Source organism: Silurus meridionalis, chromosome 24 (genome assembly GCF_014805685.1).
Source record: "Silurus meridionalis isolate SWU-2019-XX chromosome 24, ASM1480568v1, whole genome shotgun sequence".
NCBI lineage: Eukaryota > Metazoa > Chordata > Actinopteri > Siluriformes > Siluridae > Silurus > Silurus meridionalis.
In genome coordinates, this window is record NC_060907.1 from 13,773,501 (window position 1) to 13,795,991 (window position 22,491).

The 22,491-nt window shown below is 37.4% G+C and overlaps 1 protein-coding gene across 3 annotated transcripts in view; it reads left to right on the top strand.

Annotated features, from left to right (window-relative positions):
- The window catches only part of LOC124377886 (rho GTPase-activating protein 6), a 146,435-nt gene extending 129,286 nt beyond the window's left edge, over window positions 1-17,149 (top strand). For 2 of the 3 annotated variants that reach the window (XM_046837234.1, XM_046837235.1), the window contains exons 7-13: window positions 4,652-4,802; window positions 5,585-5,733; window positions 9,406-9,585; window positions 12,330-12,421; window positions 14,138-14,421; window positions 14,588-14,659; window positions 16,218-17,149. In XM_046837234.1, the coding sequence (XP_046693190.1) occupies window positions 4,652-4,802; window positions 5,585-5,733; window positions 9,406-9,585; window positions 12,330-12,421; window positions 14,138-14,421; window positions 14,588-14,659; window positions 16,218-16,714 (1,425 nt within the window). In that variant the 3' untranslated portion in view covers window positions 16,715-17,149. Of the gene's footprint in view, window positions 1-4,651; window positions 4,803-5,584; window positions 5,734-9,405; window positions 9,586-12,329; window positions 12,422-14,137; window positions 14,442-14,587; window positions 14,660-16,217 lie in introns of all 3 variants that reach the window. The other variant, XM_046837236.1, reaches the window with a different exon arrangement.
- Window positions 17,150-22,491: the final 5,342 nt, after the last annotated feature.

Sequence of the window (22,491 nt, forward strand, 5' to 3'; positions counted from 1 at the left end):
AGACACCTGATCATAAGTGTAGTATGTGCTTTTTGAGCATCGCCTTCCACATTTAGCCCTTAATTGGCTTGTGGAGATTTGTGCACTTTTAGACACAGTGGTGTTAGTAAAGTCAGGTACTGATGGTGAGGTGAGGAGGCCTGAGGTGCAGTCAGTGCTCCAATTCATCCCAAAGGTGTTCAATAGGGTTGAGGTCAGAGCTCTATAGCAGGAGATCTTCCACTCGAAAACCATGCAGTGCATACCTTTATGAAGTTTGCTTTGTGCACATAGGCATTGCCATGCTGGAACAGGTTTGGGTTTCCTAGTTCAAGTAAAGGGAAAATTTCATGCTACTGCATCCATGCTGTACCATTGTGTAGCTTTTAGCTTTGCGATAACGGTCTGGGAAAGAAGCACAGATGGCTGGGAAAGTCAGGGGTCCCAATACTTTTGTCCATATAATGTATCTCCTTTTAAAGAAAGTGCTCCTTTGGGCAAACGCAAATGTAAAACAAGTAGGCAGCTTGATTGTATCATCATGTCTTTTCAAATTCATAATATTAATACAGGTTTGGAAACACTTTATATATTTCGAACCGCACCTTTAATTTTTTTACGATTTTTGACCACTGATAAAATGTTTTTATTTTTTAAATAATAATATTTAAATCTTTGTGTGTCTTCAGTATGAGAATGTCTTATTAAATGGTGGTTGATGTAGCAATTCTCTAGGCTCAACTAAAGAACATTTCTATATCATCAGGTTCTTAGACTTAAAACATGCAGCGCATGCAGTATGAGAGAAAAAAATGCGACGACGGATTTCCCTCTCCCTCCGTTGTCTTTTAATTCCACAACCCGACAACAGCCGATTTTCTTTCATTCACAACGTTGCCATCTTATCTCAGCTATGAATGGTATTTTTTTTTCGTCCCACCTTTCAAATGATTATAAACTAGGTTGAAATATATACGCTCAAGGTACTGTAAACACAGTGATGTTTGGTTTGGTGTACACTCTCAGTGTTCGGGAGAAAAAAAAATAAACATCAACCCCAGCGCAAACAGTGATCTTATTTCATTAAGGGTAAACAAATAGCACCGGGTGCCAACGCGCATCAGAATCGAATTGCAAGGGAAACAGGAAAGCGTTGTGTTAAGAACCTGTTGGACGAGTGATGGGAGCGACACCGCGGCACGGGTCACACACTGTTGAGCGTTTATTTGTTTTCTGACTCGCCACAAAAGCAGCGAAAAGCTGATTTCATGATTACGAAAAGAACAAAGGAAACATACCGTACACTTTAACTTGTACAGTCTGAATGTAAGGCAGAATATTTGTTGATGATCGTTTCACCTTGATGTATTCGTGAACAGATGATTGTTTGATAATTGTTAAGTGTATTTGCATAAAGGACCATGTCCTTAATGTAGAGTTATTACGAATGCAGTCTTCATTCTCCAGGTCAACTAATTCTCATTGTGGGTGACTTTACCACAATCCCCTTCGAACACTGCAGCAGTGTAATGGCTGTTTAACTCGCCAGTCAAGAAGTCAAGTCAAGTCAAGTTTATTTCTATAGCACTTTTTACAACAGACATTGTCTAAAAGCAGCTTTACAGAGTTTAACAGTTAAGGTGAATGGTATGCATTTATCCCTGATGAGCAGCCATGGCGACTGTGTCAAGGAAAAACTGCCTTAGATGTTATGAGGAAGAAACCTTGAGAGGAACCAGACTCAAAAGGAAACCCCTCCTCATTTGGGTGACATCAAAACTTTGATTATAGAAGCCTTGAACAATGTTTTGTTAACCTGCCTGGTACATATAAAGCTGCGTGTCATCTGCCACTGTGTGTCATCTCCCAGCACGGAGCTATAACATTGTTTTAAATGGGAATACTACCTGTCCCTGTCTTACGATGGTGATGCGTTCGCAACTTGAAGTCGAGACGTGGCCTAGCCTACCCAAGAGTCTTAAAGAATATGATTAGATTCGAGTACAATACTGTCATGTTAATAATTTAGTACATAATTTAGCAGAGGAATAAAAGATACCATACTGTATAAACAACGGTTCACGAGTGGAGGGAAGAGCATACAGTACAGTGTCTCACAAAAGTAAGTGCACCCCTCACGTTTCAGCAACTGTTTTTGTATCTCTTCTTAAGGGACTAGAGAAATGAAACTTGGATATAATTTAGAGTAGTGCAGCTTGTGTGGCAGTACAGATTTACTGTCCTCTAAAAAGAACTCAACATACAGCCATTATTGTCAAAATGTGTGATACTGTACATTGGGACCATCTGTAATGTAACACAATTATGACCAAATTGGATGTAATATTCTGTAAGAGGAACATTGCCTGCTCAAAGACTGTTAAGGTTTATGTGATGAAATATCTCATTAAGTTAATAAGTAATAAAATGATCAGTATTTGTTGCTCTTTAAACCAAGTACGAACGAAGGAGCAACATGTGCAAATTGTGGAGACATTGATTATTTCTAAAAAAAAAAAAAAAAAAAAAAAAAAAAAAAGGAACTTGCATTTGCTACGGAAGTGATTTTTTTTTTCTTTAAGTGAATAAACCTTGGAGCTGGTATGCAAAAGTCTAATCCCCACTTGCTATGCTTACTATAAAGATAAGTGTAAGCATGGTGGACAATTATAAGCAAATAATAGCTAAATAATGTATGTATTTTTTTTTTACCAATATTTATATCTAATGAATGGATTTTCAGTTCATATTTTGTATTTTTAACTAATTGCATAAATACATAAAGAATTTCATGTATAATATATTAGTATTTGTATAAGAAGAGTGATAAGAATGATTATTCTTATGGTAAAAATAATAATAATAATGCTAAATTTTAAGTTCCTTTGTTATTTCTTTTGTTTTACCGAATCATGTCTCTATGTGGGAGTTTGTATATTAAAGTGGCCTGTGTTTTTCATGTATTGTGAAGGCAGACCAGTAATGGACAATCAAATTATGATTCATCATTTATCCTTTATAATAACAGTGTTGTAATTTAATAATTTTGTATAAACTTTGCTCATTTCTGTTTCCTCCTTGCTGCATCAGCGCTCCCTAGAGCGAGTTCTGCTTCAGGGTGTTCACTATCCAGGACCCCGAAACCACACACATACTTAGATTAGTAAAGCACTTACATAAGGCAGGGGGAATTCTTTGTGCTTCTGGTGTGTGACTCTGTAGATGTGTAATGACACGGAAGATGTTTAGAAATGCAGACTGGTGGTGGTACAGAGGCCTAGTCAAATCTATCTGCAGTACAAACTTTGAAAACAAACACAGTGTTAATGTGAAGAAAAGCAAACAAACAGTGCAAAAAAATTATATGTTTATTACAAACTCCATTGACAGAATATACATTTAATCTTTTGTGACAGGAATAAAAGTCTCTTTCAACAGCACTGTTGAATTCTCTGTCTGTAGGGCATTTTTTTTTATGTCACTTGACAAGCTGCGTTTTTGTCATTGTTGTTTGTTAAGTTCAAATGGATAAATGCATACGGAATTTTGCTCTTTAATAAAAATAAAAATACATTTGAAAATTGCTGTGGAATAGGATTAATACCAGTATGTGTTATGTCATATTTAAGTATGAGTGAGAACAACAGAGTAGTTATACTGAATATAGGAATGTACGTGATTCAAGTACTGCAGATAATCACAGATATATATATAGCTGTGATTATCTATAGTTGAATATACCAAAAATGTATATTCAACTACACAGAATACATATCTCATTCAATTTTTGTTCTGCTTCGGAAATGGATTCCAAAGAAGCGACTGGCTTCTGGGAAATTGGTATTTTTTATTATCATCTGACTAGCTTTATAAACCATATTATAAACCAAAAGTTATATTCTCGAAAACATAGTTTACACTCTAGTTTAGTTTCAGCATGGGAAGTGAATATTTCTGTAGTGAAGATTGACAAGCAGACTGATATACAGTGCAACCTAGATACTCGTGGGGTTACGTTCTATAACCCCTTTGCGAGTAACAAAAAAATGCGAGGTTTTGACTCTCCTTTTGATGGTTCCTTTTTTCAAGGGGAATTGTACATGTACTGTACCGTAAACTCAAAAAAAAAAAAGCTGAATTACTTGTCATAAATGTTTTATTTACTACTTTAAATGAATAATAAAATAATATACAATAGTTTTTCAAACAATTTTGTGTAATTTATTAGTACAAACTCCGGTTCCAGAAGAAAAGTCGTGAACTATTGAAGTTTTGAGGTTCCACTGTATACACAAAGAAATATATGCGTTTTTGGAACACCACACGACCAATCATCATGTACCAGCATTACCCTGGTACAAAAACTTTACAATTGAGATGTGAGAACGGTGTGTTTTAAGGATTAAAGTGGACACAAACCCAGAATGTAATTACATTTTTCCTGTAGGGAATTCCAGAATTTCCCTTCATTGCTAAACTAAATTTTTCCCCTATTTCAGACTTTTTTTTAAATGTGTATTTTTAAGATATTTTACATTTGTTACTTATTTTACAGTCTAAAACTTTTGTACTATCGAACTCATCAAGCTAGCCCAATTTCTTCCCTTTTTCAAGCCTGTTTACTAATTGTAAAATTTGTAATAATAATGTTCTATCATTGCTTTTACCACAGCTGCGAGAAGAGTTTGACCGAGGTGTGGACGTGCAGCTGGACGAGGAACACAGTGTCCATGACGTGGCTGCGCTTCTGAAGGAATTCCTCCGGGACATGGCTGACCCACTGCTCACCAAAGAGCTCTACACAGCATTCATTAACACCACATGTAAGAAACGTACACAGCTAAAGCCTTTCTTTCTTCTTCTTTAGTAGCTCCTCCAACCTGCATTTTAAACCGAACCAAATTGCAATGCAGCAAAGCAGAGTACATGTTAGTTCTTGAATCTCTAGCAGTTTAGAATCAGATAGAATCATGTCTGGAACATTGTGATTGAAGATTAAACCAAACCAGAGTGAAATGTCAAAGCTAAAAGTTAAACAAACAAATATCATATTTTGGTATTATAGTGATAAATCTTTTTTTTTTTTTTTTTGCAATTACAAAAAAACAAAAAACAAAATATATGTAATACACAAGAGGACAATTATGTGTATACCTTAAAGACAATATAATGAAAGTAAATAAGTGTACAAATTTAATGAAATAAAGAACATTTTGGAGTTAACAGGTAATATTAATAGGTCTCTAATAATGCTGGCCTAATAATTAAGCACCTAATAAATTGAGAACCCTGGGAACTCATGGACCTAAAAATACCAATGTAATCTAATACAATTAAAATAAGTAATCGAAATTTTTTCTATTAAACTTATTTTATTGGAGGATGCATTTATTGAAACTCACATAAACAGTACACTTTTACACTAAGAATTATACTTACAGTAAAGTCTAAGCAGTTGTGGGTTAATCAGTTCTCTGGCAACCACAGTCTTCTAGTCACTTGTACTCAGAGACCAGACTACCATTATGTGCATTATGTAGGTCAGGTCTGGGTTACTAAAGCAATGACATTTTTGACCTATGACCCTGGATTTCCCTGTTGACAGTGCTGGACCCAGAAGACCAGCAGTTAGTGACCCAGCTGCTTGTATACCTGCTGCCTCCTTGTAACAGCGACACTCTGCAGCGTCTGCTGGAGTTTCTGTACATCGTGGCTCAGCACGCTCAAAATGGATACGACAAAGATGGACAGGAGGTGAGAAGTGGACCCTAAACAGTGATTACAACAGTCTCGTTCATTTATTTGTCTAACTGAATGACTAATAGTTGTCAAAGGCATGAAAGAACAGGATCATGCGATTGGTGTTTTGGCATTACAGCAATACCCAAATGATCCCAGTACATTCAAGGTTCGATGGGACATTTTTAAGAACTAATATGGAGAGATTAGGTAGAGTTGTTAAGCAAAAATTATGGTCTAATTTTGCACTTTATATACCAACTGTGTGTCAATCAGTTGGGCATGGCTTTCCCAACATCTGGAAAAGGCATGGAAGTCTGATTAAGAGCTATTTAGTAATATGGCCTCAGTGCATAGTTATGTAGGCAGTGTGAAACTGATACTCTCAGTCTGCAGTGGAGGCCAGTATAACTGTCAGCCTACATTTGAGACAAAATAAGCACTAATTGAAGCACCTGGCCTGGATTTATCAGCCTGCCTCTGTAGCACTTTTAAGTGAATATACTCAACAGGCATCAGTGCATATTGTTTTTCTACCTAAAGACCAGTGGTTCTTAATTAGGCCATTCATTTAAAAAAATATACTATAGGGTCATACCCGAGTCGTGCAAACTCCACTCATTTCATTTTACAACGTAACTGCCGACTTGATTCACTATTCAGAGCTTGTGTAGGTGGTATGCACATGGGGTGAAGTTTGTATTAAGTAGAGGTGTGTCAATGTGCAAGGAGCTGCATTACTGGCTATCAAGGTCTAATTTTATTGGCACCACTGGCTATCAGGGATTCAATTACGAACAAAACTTACTTTAAGTGAGCTGTAAGATTAGCAGATGAATTCTTGGACAGCTTTACCCATGGGTTTGTTTTCTTTGTCTGACATAAGCAGCTGTAATCTCTGAATACACATAACTTTCTCAATGTAAATCATTCTTTCAACTCTAAATATATATGCACACACATACAGTACAGACCAAAAGTTTGGACACGCCTTCTCATTCAAAGAGTTTTCTTTATTTTCATGACTATGAAAATTGTAGATTCACACTGAAGGCATCAAAACTATGAATTAACACATGTGGAATTATATATGGAATTATATACATAACAAAAAAGTGTGAAACAACTGAAAAATGTCATATTCTAGGTTCTTCAAAGTAGCCACCTTTTGCTTTGATTACTGCTTTGCACACTCTTGGCATTCTCTTGATGAGCTTCAAGAGGTAGTCACCTGAAATGGTCTTCCAACAGTCTTGAAGGAGTTCCCCGAGAGATGCTTGGCACTTGTTGGCCCTTTTGCCTTCACTCTGCGGTCCAGCTCACCCCTAAACCATCTCGATTGGCTTCAGGTCCGGTGACTGTGGAGGCCAGGTCATCTGGTCACCCCATCACTTTCCTTCTTGGTCAAATAGCCCTTGATGCCTTCAGTGTGACTCTACAATTTTCATAGTCATGAAAATAAAGAAAACTCTTTGAATGAGAAGGTGTGTCCAAACTTTTGGTCTGTACTGTATATGCAAACTGTTTTGAGACAATGTCCACTGTGAAATATATAATATATTTCAGTTTTTTTATTTTTCCGACCCGTATCCGCAAAAGTTCATAAAGTTGTCGTCGTCTTCTTTCGGGTTCTCCCATTAGGGGTCGCCAAAGCGGATCATCCATCTACTCAATGCCACTGTTTCTAAACCATACAACATCGCAGGTCTCACCACAGTCCTATAAACTTTTCCTTTCACTCTTGCAGATACTCTTCTATCACATATCACTCCTGCCACTCTTCTCCACCCACTCCACCCTGCCTGCACTCTTTTCTTTACTTCTCTAACACACTCTCCATTACTCTGCACTGTTGATCCCAGGTACTTGAACTCCTCCACCTTCTCCACATCTTCTCCCTGCAACTGCACCACTCCACTGCTCTCCCTCTTATTCCGACACATGTACTCTGTCTTACTCCTACTGACTTTCATTCCCCTTATCTCCACCTTTCCAGGCTCTTCTCAACCTGTTCCAAACTCTCACCACAAATAACAATATCATCTGCAAACATCATGGTCCACGTGGTCCATCACCACTGCAAACAAGAAAAGGGCTCAGAGCCGATCCTTGATGCCATCCAACCTGTCGTTCCTACTGCACACTTTACTGCTGTCTCACTGTCCTCATGAATGTCCAGTACCACCTTTACATACTTCTCTGACACATCTGATTTCCTCATACAATACCACAGCTAAAGTTCGTAAAGTGAATGTTAGAAAAGGGGGGGCATCTATATACTGTATACATGGAAAAAAGGTTGTCGACAGCAGCCACCAAAAGTATATGTGGGCCTTCTACAAATTTGGAACCACTGTAAGTTCAAACCCGTTCCAGCATTACAATGCCCCAGCACAAATCAAAAGTCGATTAAGGCATGGTTTGCCAAAAAGTTGAAGGTTGAAGAACTTGAGTAGCCTGCATAGAGTCACGCAATCAACCCTATTAAAGACCTTCGGGATGACATCATGAATTTTTTGAAAGAGTAAATCCCTAACGCCATGGCGCTAAATACCATTTTAAAGGCTTTCCAGAAGTTAGGTTAACAAGCACAGACAGGTTTGATCGTCATGTGTCCACAGACTTTTGATAAACAGCAAAAATGCATTCTGTTATTTTGTTTTGTTTTTGTTTTTCTAGACCAGCGACAGTATCTGGTGGTTATTTAGCACCACATTCCAAATATACATTTCATGTTTGCATCAGGCGGTAATGCTAGAAGAGTGATAGGATCTTTTTTCCCTCACATATACACATGGTTTGATTAAATATTTTATGCTCCACCAACGTTTTTATGACATTTTTTAACACATGCTCAGTTTACAGATCACATAATGTAACTGTACAAGTCATGAGACATGCTATCCAGGCTTATTTTTCTCAGTGTTCACTTTAATTCTAGTTCATACCCCGTACTCCAAAAAAAAAAGCCCATGCTTCAGCTCTTAGTTCATTATTAATCTGTATAGAAAATCAGGCCTCGTGATGTGGACTCTCAAAGGCGTGCTTGGCCTGTTCCTAAATACTCACTCCTGCCTGCGCTCTCAGTGTACTTTCCCACATGCCTATCTGCACAGGAAACCGGACTCATTTCACGCTCGGGAGGGGAACACTGATCAACATTTTCATCACACTCACGTTCCCGCTGAGACTCGGCGAGAGATTGGGGGGAAAGGAAGCAGGGCAGTGTGCGAGTTAGTTGGAGTAAATAAAGGAGGCATTCCTTTCCTTTAGAAGGGATGGGTAGTGTTATTGCATTTTCTACAATTGTAAGATTTTCTCTGCTGTGCATAATGCACAAGCGCACACCCACACACACTTAATCCTTTTCCAGCTGTGAGAAAAATTGAATCTCGGTCCTGCCGTGTACATGGAGTTTTAGTGACAATGTCAAAGTCTTAATCCTCGTAAAGCTTTAGAGGAGCCGCTAATAACGTAATCACCAAATCACAGTACGGTGATCCTTCGAGCGAAACTTGGCGTTCTCCTCTCGTTGTCTATCGTCGGAAAATGAAATGCATTCGAATTAGAACGTTACTAAATTTACTTCCCAGTATGCATTAAATAAGATGTGTTAAATGTATGTAAACATTTAAAATATATATTATTTTTAGTTTAGATGCATAAAAGTGTTCTGTTTGTCTACAGGTTACAGGAAACAAGATGACATCAATCAACTTGGCCACCATCTTTGGGCCGAACTTGCTGCACAAGCAGAAAAGCTCGGATAAAGAGTTCAGCGTGCAGAGCTCAGCCCGGGCTGAGGAGTCCACTGTGGTCATCGCTGTGGTACAGAGGATGATCACCAACTATGAGGAGCTTTTCATGGTGAGCAACGAAATAGGCAAAATGTATGTAATGTAATAATATGACAGGGAAAGTTTCTGTAATGTTTTGGGTTTGAGGAGTAATTACTCATAATTGCAGTATCTCGTGTCGGGAGTTTTTCTTTAGAACTGTTGCCTCAGGGTTGCTCACTTGGGAAAGGTGACCTTCTGATATCACCATACTGCTGCATTCTTCTTTTGGGTGGTTTTACAGACTTGTATTGCAGCTTCTTTTAGTTCTTGTTTGCATTGGAGGATTTTTTTTCCAGTCTCCAGTGAAATCAGTTTTCTCAGTGTCCTCATACTTAGATTAAATGCACTTCTCTGTAAATTATCCGATTCTATCTGTATATTTAATTTACTATATTAATCGTTAAAATGAATGAGCCTGCTCTAGAAGCAAGCCATGATACCACCTCCACCAAGCCAATATACTTGTTTTGGATCATGAACAGATCCTTTCTTTCTTCAAAATTTGGACTTTCCATCACTTTGGTAGTTAGATCTTATTCTTGGTTTCAGTAATGTATCTCTTTATCCTATTGCAAATTCCCAATCTGGACTTTTTACTGAAATAAATGGCTTCTTCTGGTATGGCCTCTTTATTTCTGCTTTCCAAGACGTCTTTGAAAGGTAGATTGGGATGCATTCACCCCTGCCCTGTGAACATTCTTGGTGATGTCACTGTTTTTTTTTTTGTAGGGTTTTTCTATACAGCTCTCACAATGAATCTGTCATCAACTGCTGCTGTTATGCTCAGCTGATCTTTTTTAATGTTGTTGTTTTTTTTTAGCTTGCTGCGCTCCCATAAACAGATCTCTGGTCTTCATTTTGTTTTTTCCTTATTAACAACAAATGGTTTACAGGCAAAACCCAGGGCTCAAACTAAGAGTAGACTTCGAGCTATTGAAAAAGAAAAATCAATCGTACAGGGCAAAGCTGAACATGAAGCTCATCAGTCACATGGTTCAATAGTTTTAATGAATTAAAATTTAAGGGGGGTGGGTTTGGGCAGCAGGTGACACACACACACACACACACACACACACACACACTTTTGCTTTGCTTTTCCATACTTGGATCAGCTTTTTACAGGATAAATAGGCATTTTATTTGGTATATAAAATAGAGAAATTCAATTTCCATTTGTTCCCTCATTAACCTTGCACAAACTGTAGCAGTTTATTTTATTGAACTAAAGGTTAATCAACAGTATTTATAAATGTTACATTGTTATATTTTGTTGCTGTAACAGAATGTTGGTTCAGGATCCTCGCGAACTTTTGCACAATGCCGAGCAGAAAGCCGTATTCAGGGTTGAGTAAACGTATGGAATTAGGAGGTAATGCTTTGAAATTATTTATGGGCTTAAACGCTGCACAGACAGTTACACACAGGGTAAAGTTTATCCTCGATGAAGGCATGTCTTAGTTATTCTCCATTTAGTCTTCGAACTTAAAGGCCTATTCTTTGCACAATATCAATTTCTGTAAAGAAGCAGCATGAAGTATAACAACACTGTATGGCAACATTTTAACTACCACATTTCACCCTGGCATTTATGTATTGAGAAATATAAGTTACACAAGAGAATGAGATTTGGGGCAAAATTAAATATGTGCATATATACATGTTTGGAAAACAAAAAATAAATGGATGAATGGTGGACTTTAAATCACAACAGCAGCTCATGACAATCAGCTTCACTTTCTTCTCAACATGTAGTTCAACCATAAATGGTTTAATAGGAAGAAACCATTTGTCTGACATTTGCCCAAAAGGCATAATGCAACATTTCCTTGCCAATAACATCTTTGCTTTGAAAAGCTCTGTGAATTGCAGTGTTTAAATATTTCACTTTTCCGTTCAGAATCCAGAGCACATATGCACATGCAAGCATACGTGATCCTGAAGCTTGTGGCCAGTAAAGTTTTTCGGTAGCGTTTTCAAGTAGTTTAGACTGTTTTTCTTCATCTTTCATTTCTGTTTCGTGTTACACCGTATCCCAGTTTTGTTATTCGAATGTGATTTGTTCTCAATCAGATTTTTTTAAAGAACTGGGTGGTCTGGACACTATATTCAAGAAAATAACTTCTGCCCCCAAGAGCATTCCACAAACCCGCCGACCTTCGAGGCGTGAATTGAATCAGCATTATTTGTTAAAGTTCGTATCAAACTTAATATGGATAAACTTCCCAGCATAAATATTGATTTATCTTTAGTACTTTAGCTGACAACTCAGAGTGCAGCAGAAAAAAATACGTTTGACAGATAGATATGATACACTGGATGATCATGTGCATAGTTTGTACACGATGAGACACACCACAGAGCTCACACACTCTCGAGTTTCTTCGCTCTGCAGAAGTGTTTATTACCCACGGTTACTTTATTTCATTCATTCCTTCTATCTTTTTAATGCCACTTGAGATATTGAGGCCAGCAAGACTACTCTGGTTATACCTTTTATGAGACCTTAGAAGAGCTGTGTAGAAGTGTTATGTGTTTGGCATGGATTTCCGGCCTGATTTCCGAACGAATGGAGAAACCTAATTGACAGCAGGGGCCTCCTGTAAATGGAGGGATGGTTTCAGCTGATGTGAAAAGGCTTTTTGAGGTTAAATCTCTATTCTGCCATAACCCCCTTTACTACGCTTGTACTTCTCTTGAGTAAGTGCATAATTCATAATATTGGCTACTATTGACTGATAAGCTGAGATTTTAAAGGGTTACATTTATGTGCAGGTGTCTGCAGACTTGCAGAACGAGGTGCTGATAAGCTTGCTGGAGACAGATCCGGACGTGGTGGACTATCTCTTACGACGCAAGGCCTCACAGTAAGTCGTCTTGAAACAAACATGCGGACTTAATCGAAGTTCTCCTCCTTCTCACATTCGCTAGACTCAGTTTGTTTTAAATGGAGATTTATGGATATGTATCGCCCTCTAGTGAGCAAAAAGGAGCATTGCTGCAAAAAATAAACATAAGGTTCATCAGTAATGACTTACAGGTTAAATAAGGTTTAATAGAGTAATAAAATAAAACTACTGTTATCTCAATAAAGTTTTACTTAAGTACAGGCAAAGTTAAATGAAAAAGCTAATTTAAAACTCAAGTAAAATTTACTGTAACTTTTTTTTTTTTTTTTTACAGTGGTGGTGGGGTGGGGGATTTTAGTGTAGTTTAAGGGGATATGACTCTAAAACTAGTTGTTTTTAATTGAAGGAACACTTTTTCAAATAAAATAAATGAAAACACTGTCCATGATGAGTCTAATGCACTTTCGAAGCAAAAAAATAAAGAAAAATCTCCTGTTATAATGTAGTTTATGATAATGAGAAGATTCTGAATTCAATTCGACGGCATTTCACCTTCAGCTGTCTGCATCACTGACGTGTGTCTTGTCCGTCTCCGTCTAGGTTTCCTTTGAGTTTAGCACGTTTGTTCTCTACCAATCAACCAACCAGTGCAGTAGTTTCCAGGGCATGATTTTTACTCAGTATTGAATGATTTTAAATGTAGTACAATACTTAAAACAAAACATACTTTAGTAAAAGTCAAATTACAGATTGTAAAAATGTTCAAAAGTAGAAGTACACAAACTACTCAATTACAGTAACGCAAGTAAATGTCATTTGTTGTTTTTCACCTCTGGCTTAAATTTACTCTTCCAGTCCTTTTTATACAGAATAACCCTACTGAGGGTTGAGGGCTGAAGTTTTCATTCTATCAAGACTAAATAAAGAGGCTACATACATTTATTTGAACATCCCTATTATAGTATGGGTACAAGGCGTCAAACAGTCAAGAACATTGTCCACTATTTTGTTTGCTTTGAGTTGAATGGGGTACATGACCACATTACTTGGCTAGAAAGACTTACTACTTACTTACTTACTTTTAGTAGTTTTTGACTATTTCAGTTTTTTTAGTTCACACTACATTTAAAGCTTTTTCAGATTTAAACCACTTGTGTTTGAAAAGCTCGGGTTTGCTGCTAAAAAAAACTCATCCAAGTGAACACAGAAGGCCAAAAACAGAGAAAAAAAAAGGATCATTTTGTATGTAGTAATATTGGATAGAGGTATTAAGTAATAAGAAGAAATATATATATAAAAAGTATACATCATATCTAACATTTAATTCCATAACCAACTGCTTCTGACCTCTTTGCATACTCTCCATAGCACTTGTAAGCGAACGCTTGAACAAATATGTACGAGACATTTAATACCATTATGCAAAAGAATGTCAATTAAAAAATATATATATATATATATATATATATATATATATATATATATATATATATATATATATATATATAATATTTATATACAGTAAATGATAAAATTGATATCAAATTTAAATAAAATATAAACTCATTGTATATAAAATCTAAACAGAAATGTAAAAAAAATAATAATTGCAATTCAGTGTTTAGAATGTTTTATGGTCATTCTGTAATTCACAATTTGCATTCAAGGTGATTAAACATTATAAATACATACATTATCGTGACACCTCACTGGGCGCATGTTTGCATTCTTCAGAAGTCCTGATTTGTTAAACTCCGAGGCATCACTCTCCTTGAGCGAGTGCAGATCATCCAGCGACTCCAACAAGGCGTCTAGTGGTGAAGTGTCTCCCTATGACAACAACTCGCCGGTGCTGTCTGAGAGGAGAGGGGGAGACGTGCTGAAAGAGAGCGACGTCCATTCTGGACGAGCCCTCAGCACAGAGCGTCTTTACTGTGTCCCTGAACAGTACAGTCTGGTGGGAAAAGTGACAGGACGCAGCAGGGACACTGTTTCAAATCTCTGGCCCGCATCAAAGGGTGAGATAAAAACAGCTTTGGTGAGCCTCTGAAAATACAGTCCAGGGCATTTCTTTTTGATTTCCTTTGTTAGCAGTATAAAAAAACTACTAATGAAATATATTAGCAACTTCCAAAAACAGATACATGGCAAGTTTAATAAATACCACTTTATTCTTTATTTCAGAGGAGCATGCAAACATCTGGGATACATGGCACACAACGCTGAAGCCAGAATTGCAAGAAAAATCCTATACAGGTAAATAGTTCAATAGTTTGAATCATTGGCAAAATTCAAAACCTGATATAAGCTCTTTTATTCAGCCTTCAGTAACCACTTTATCCTGGTCAGGTTTGCAGTAGATCAGGTGAACACCGAGCATGCATTGGGAATACACCATGATTTGGACACCAGTCCATTTCAATCCATTGCACAGAACTCAAAGCAAACCCTCACACACATGAACAGAACCAGTGAAACTCAACCCGTTTGAATGGAAACATTATAAAAGTATAAATACTGTTGATAAATTAAGCTAATCAGAGATAACTGTTGAGGAGACGTTTGTTTTTCGCTTCTTTACATACGTTTCTGATGAAATGCGCAGACCATTACAAGCCCTATAGTCGTCCCATTCTAAAAAACGAATCTAATTGGACAGTTGGCTGCTCAGTTGTGTCTTGTGAGCCAATGCATAATTATTTAATGTTCGGGACTAAAAAAGGAATTATTCCCAGATGTTCCACGTGGAGCCTGTTGCTGTTGTGTCTCAAAACATGCATTGAAGAAAAACGTAGCTAAAGAAATTAGGTGCTTGAAAAAAATCCGGTTTTGACGAACTGCGAAAAGCCAAACGCCGCCCCGAGCTTAGACGTAGCGGAGCAAAGACCTTTCCAAAGCAAACCATGGAAAACACTGAATGATGGAAAAATTATTTCAAATCTGAAGAAAAACTGGTGAAGACATCAAGAACTGCAGACACAGACAGGGCAGAGGATCTCATATGTAAATTAATGTTATTAATAATCTTCTAGAAAGTCTTACAGTGCTACCACTTTCAATACTACATACACTATATGGACAAAAGTATTGGGACACCTGACTTTTCCAGTCATATGTGTTCTTTCCCAAACTGTAACCACAAAATTGGAGGCACACAATTGTGCAGGAGGTAACTAAATATTCCCTTCACTTGAACTAGAAGACCCAAACCTGTTCCAGCATGACAGCGCTTCTGTGCACAAAGCCAGCTCCATGATGACAAGGTGCACATGGGTTGAAGTGGAAGATCTTGAGTATCCTGCTATAGAGGTCTGAACTTGACCGTTGGGGGTGAATTGAAACACCGACTGCACCCCAGGCCTCCTCATGCTACACCAGTACTCAACTTTCCTAAAACCCTTGTAGCTGATTGAGCATCTCCACAACCACATTTTAAATCTAATCAACATCTTTCCAGAAGAGTGGAGGTTAATATACTGCAAATCTGGATTAAATGTGAATAGGATATTAAAAAAAATACAAATAAATACATTTTATCAGGTGTCCACATTTTTTATTCAGCCAATTCACAGCAATTACTGAATAAAACTCAATATAAATAAGATAAATAATTGAAATGCCATAATAGACTCTTGATCCTCTACAACCCTGCCAATGATAAAGAGGTTACAGAAGATAATTGATGGAGAAAACAGGGTTTATGAGAATAATACGCTAAAACTTGTGGATCCTGAAGCCGGTGCTCAGGATTGTGATGAAGCTTTTTATTTTAAAATGTTGGAAAAAAAAGATGGCCGTTGTTTTGTTATTTCAGGCTCCTGTGGCAACATATCGGACGGGAGCTCTCGCAGCTCCAGGGATGAAATTGATGATCGGACTCCACCTGCAGTAAGCAGAGTGGATTCCCCACAAACCAGCACAGTGACTCATCCATGCCTTAACCTGAACCTTAAACCCAATGGGCAAGTGAAATCTAGCAGTTCAGAGGACCTTAAATTTGGCAGCAGCCACAGCATATCTAGCCCCACCCTTTACCCCAAACCAACCAATAGGAATGAGACACGCCCTCCTCCACCACCTTATAGACATTCAAGGTCAACACCTTCAGTAATTTCATCTAATTCTGCCGTACTGCCGTCTCAGCAGCACATCCATCAGCTTGGGAAGTCTGGCAGCCAGAGTTCATCCTCACCAGCAGGCACTCTGACGCCCTCGAGCTCAGAATGGCAGGACTGGCAGAGGGACAGGTGGCACATCTGGCAGCTGCTATCTTCAGACAATGCTGACACTCTACCTGAGACATTAGTGTGATTCCAAGGTTAAGCAATTCAGTGTGTTTAAAAAAGAGAAGCCACTGCCATGTGTGTGTTATGTACAGACTGGTCTTGAGGCTGAGCTCCTCGTTTTACTCTATTGTGGCAGTAGGTGGTGCCGAGTTGCACTGTAGAAACTAAAACAATTTGAAGGGGAGATTCCAGGCAGCAAATATATACAGCTCACTAACTGACAGTGATGTGGGACTTGTTCCATTTCATAAAAAATGTACCGTCTCCCTGATGTTTGCTGTTGGGATTTGTCGCAGTGATTCAGAGCCCCGTTCCTTCACTTCCTGTTTTTAGCTCCATTCGGGATGTCATATTATGGACTCTAAAGCAGGTACCATAAATGCCTCAAATGAACCTAAAGCTCATTCATTCATTGACACTTTTATATGGACAAACTGAAAATTACACTATATTCAAACGATCGTGTAACTGCTGTGTATGTCTGCTTACAGTTCTTTCTTAAAAAAAAAAAAAAAACAAGAAAAAAAGAAGATTGAACAATTGTTCAGTTTTTGCACTGAATCATATGACATGGGGTAAAACTCAATTTTCTTTTCTTTTTAAGCTCAACTCCTTTTTTTTTTTTTTTTTTGTAAATACACCATAAGAATATTTGCCAAAAAAAAAAAAAAGCTGCTAAATCAAATGTATACAAATTTATTTGTTCTTACCTCCAGCACAGTACGGATACTAGGACAGTCAGAAATGCCATTTTATGTTAATTTGGGAAATGTAAGCTTTCGATTGAATAACGAACGGCCGTAAACTTACGGGCCTCGTTCTACTCTGGCTCATATATGTATAGCGCTTACTATACCGTCCCATCTCAAATGCGAGAGCGCTTTCCATACCAAGATATTTTAAATTGCGTTTTCCAAAAAAAAAAAAAAAAAAGGAAGTACAACCGTTCAAACGGCTATAAGCAGCAAGTTTACAAACATCTGTTTGGAATGATAGTGTAATAAAATAAAGCATACATTTATTTTTTTATATATTTTAAAATCAAATTTTCCCCCTTGGCCAAGCTTTATATTGTGTGTTGACTCATACACTTATCATTAATTAACAAACTAGCATACAAGCTGCTGATAAGAGACTGAAGTCTCAGTAGATGCAATGTTATGACTTCTGTGTACACTGTCCCAAACTACATCATCCACTAAGTAGCTGCAACAACTGTTACGATCTAAAAAGGACTCTTCTGAGGACATTTCCTATCAAATTTTAACATTTCGTATCCGACTTTTATTTCCACAGCACTTAACTGAGGTACTCGTTCATCCTAGATGGATTTGTTCGCAAGCTTCTTTTAAAACATTCGGAATTGATTGTGCCTTTGTTTTTTTCCTTCCTAAGAGCTGAAATACAGTTTAGAAAATTCAGCAGTATTTTTAAAACCTAGTAATAAATTTATATTGGTTGATTCCAGTTGTATCTGTGCCTCAGAAGAAGCAACAGCTCAACTCGGTTTAGATGTGTTTTGGCATCTCTTGCACATTTACTCATTGTTTAATGAAACTGCATGTAAATTGCATTAGGACCTCAAATTGATTACATGTTAATCGCAATTAAAATGACGGAAAATCCCAACTGATACACCAAATTCAATATAATCTCTCATTTGTAGTGCCAACAAAAATCACTGAAACTAGTCTAAAGTTCACAGATTATTTACCTTTTTTTTGGTTTTCATATCCATTTGCTACCCCCTGCATCTACACGTATTACAGCCAGGATGAAAACGTGAGCCTCTTTAAAATCCACTAATCATTTTTTTTATTTTTTTTATCTTTCATTATTTGTCTCTCTTTGGTCTCTCTTTGTACAGACTCTTATCAGTCGATATTAAAGCATATTATCTATTATTGTATATTGTGAGCAAGTGCAGTGTCGTTGGCTCTTGGTAGAGTGAATTGAGCATTATTTATTTGTATTGACCCGTTTTGCACACTGTCTGTTTTTATATGCCACCATTTTCACCTTAGAAACACCTTTAAAAACATGATTGATGCTAAGCAGGTACAGCCGAACAGAACATTGTTATGGACATGCTTCATTAAATCACCAGCAAAAATACTTTGAGAAATATCACAGATTATTAATAAAATAAAAAGTTAAAAATAGTTTAGGATAACCGCATCAAAAGCTCTCCTTTTGATGCTAAACATCATTAAACCTTGAATATATTTTCCCAGTTTTTACATTTGCAGATCAAATGTAGAATCATGTCCCGATCAATTTAAGTCTATTTGCCTTGTGTGAAATAAAATGCAAGAATCAGGCAGCTTCTTAAGCTACACACATGCCATTTTAAATTATTAGCATGAGGTACCAAGGAAATGTATTTTAGCTTCATGACCAGTCTCTGAATATGAGTACAGTGGTCCCCCCGAAAACCCGCAGGGGTTACGTTCTGAAGGGGTTCTGAAAATCCGCTAATTTTGGGCGCAGCTCCTATGGTACCTTAGTGAATTCATCTGGACATTGTCGCTTTAGAACAAAAACGTGTTTTACATTTGTTAGTGACAGAAAAACATAGTTTAAAATGTTATTCCTAACGTTCCTGAACATTCGGTCCCGTTGCGGATTCCCGCAAATTTTAAGATAATTAGTTAGTAAGGTTCCAAATGAGAACCCGCTAATTTTCCGAACCGCTAATTATCGGGGGTTGACTGTAATGTTCAGCACTATAAATGACTATAACTTAAATTACAGACTTAAGTCGCCAATCTGGCCTGTGAATTGATCAGAGTACCAACACACACCTCTCTATTAGCGTTTACAATAGAAATACTATTTGATACATTTTGAAACAATGTTATTTAATGAAACTTTTATTGTGTTTTACAAATTTCTTGCTAATAGTAAATTCAAGGCTTCTACTTATATTATTTCTAATACATTTGGGAAAAACAGCAGTCACTATTTGAGGGAAAAGGCTCCAAAGGTTACCAAATATTCTGAATGTCCATTTACACATATTTATATTCGTCGCATGATAAAAAAATGGTTTTCAGCCTTAACACAGATTCAACTAAAATTTAAGTCATTGCATTTTGCCTTTTTACAGCAGAGACATCAAGTTCATTTGATTTGTGAGTTTTTTACTTATAGTGTTGTAATTAATGGAGTTATTTTTTTTTAATTGGCAAATAAATACATTATGATTTTGTAATCTATGGCTCAAATATGAGGTATATGTTACTTCAATATTAGGATTGTAATGACTTATTTGTACTTCACACAGAAAAAACGCTTATTGTACGTCTGACATTTGCTGTGAAGCTTGCTTTGGTATTTTATGTACTTTTTTATTTCTCTTTTTGATATTTTTTTTCAGCAAGGTTTAAAAGGAATAAATAAGAAAGCTTATTTTTATTTTATCTTTGTCTAATGTAGTCCGATGCATCTTGTGCAAGAATAAGATCACCTGCATAACAGACAGTGGACAAAATCAATATCAAACCAACCATGAACACCAGAGAAACATGAGATGGAAATACATGTAAAAACAGTCAAAACACAAAAAAGGGCCTTAATGAGGCACACTGCGACAATAACCAGAGACAGGTGCGACCAGCAATCAGTGGAATGAATGAGTTAAAAGCAAAACTAAAGCAGCAGTGAACCAAGAAACAGGAACGGTTGGAAACAGGAAACCAAAGCTGTATTTCAAAGTGTGCGTTCGCTCACTCGTTACTACATAAAATTTTCTTTATAGAGCAATAAACCGTCAGCAGTGTAGTGAATTCACTTGAAACACTTGCCTGTGAGGCTCACAAGCGTTTCATCATATCATGCCATCACAAAAAAACAGAACAAGAATACAAAGTTAACTAATGCTATAAATCAGAGGAACCTTTAAAATAAAACAACAGCGAACAGTTCTTTTCACAACGAATAACTAGTGGGTGTTAGTTTGTCTTTTTGAACTTGCATTTATACTGTGTATGTGATATGGCAGACTGTGTCCTCCTGTAAATATCAAAGTACACATGATAAATATAAGGGTTGAGCAATGAAGAATTAAAAAGGGGGTAGAAATGGATTAGCAAATGGGGGACACAACAATATAGGAAAAAACAATATAGTTTGACAATATAAGTCAAAAGGAAAGAACACTAATGAATGTCTTTGTATAATTTGATTTGGAAGAGGCAGATGTAGAGGACAGTATTGTGGAGACGGATGATCCACTGTGGTGACCCCTAATAGGAGCAGCCGAAAGAAGAAGAAAAAGAATGTCTTTTCTATAATGTCTATGAAGTGATCAGTGGAAATTCTAAAACAAGTTGTGGTTAGGAATGTCCTGGGCCACAACCTACAAGCATTTTGGGTCATAACCCTCCCAGTCCATCAAAGTACTGGTTGTGACCACTGACTACATGAAAATCCAGAATGTAGCAGATAGTAAATAGTGGCTGGCTCATGATGAGCCAAAGTGAGGTGATTTTTTTGCAGGGAAAAAGTCACCAAGGGTTTGAGATAGGAAACATGGGAGATGGGAAACAAGAAAGGTGGGATTGATTCATATGAACCAGAGAATTTACTCTTTGCAGCAACTTGAAATTTCTGACAAACTGGGGTAGGGGTGGATTGGGGATTGGTAGTTACAGGACTTTACCAGCATGGGAATGCCCAGGTGGTCAAAGAGCCAAACACTCTTCAGAATGAACAGTAAGTGTAAGAATGAACAGTAAAGCATGAGCAGTGGTTGTAACATTATGGATGCTCAGACATCAACAGTGAAACTGTGCTAAGAAACCTTGACTGATCCTGTCCAAGTAAAGCATGAGCTGATACCCATTTAAAACAGGGACATCCTATTGAAAGACCAGCATAGAATGTTGTATTGTATGTATAGTCTCTACACAGTAGGTGGATGCCAGCAAACAATGGTCTAAGGGTGCTGGTGTAACCTCTCTGTCTGTCCATCAGACCTAGGATGGAAACCAGGAGAGACTGACTATTGCGCCAATTAGCTGACTGAATGCCTACCATGCCTATCTACTCCTGTGGGATACCTTAAACTCAGCACATATGCATACTATTATTAGCTCAACAGAAACATAGTTTAGGTAAATGGATCTTATTTTAATAATCAGTAGACTGAAAGAATTAACTCCAGAGGTGGGTATTCCTGTTATGAATTCTAGCGATATGTGGGAGTTGTATAGGAGATAAGTTCGTCCCTGGGGATGTTGGGGATTTATGTTTAGGTGGTACAAAATGGCCACAATACCAAGCATATCTGTTTCTATGATAAAGCTCAGTGTCTGCAAGTTGTGATTGGGTGAGAATCATACCCTCACTGCAGTACCTGGGTCCTGCCCTGTCTCTTGGCATATTGGATATATTCAAGATTTTTCTGGACTATCCACACAGTGAATAGTTGTTAGGCTTTCTGTTGGGGAAGTGGATAGGGGGATGATTTCAGCTGGATAAGTCTGATATATTCTACCATAACTTTGTCTTTTGTCTAGAAAGCTAAAGTTTCTTCCTCTAGGGGGACTAGTCCCTGGGAGACAACAGCAGGTCAGTGGAGTCAGAGGGAGACTGATCACTTTAGTATTGTTAAACACATGATACATCAAGGAGATTTTTATTCACTTGAGCTCTGCTCGGTCTGGGACGGTCATATTCCTTTCAAATTTATGGGTTTCTCTGATAAAGTGTAGACTTAGAAGCTATCTAGGCTGGTGACAAAATCTGGCAACGTTCAAAGGACTGAATACATCAAGTCACTGTACTGTATCATACACT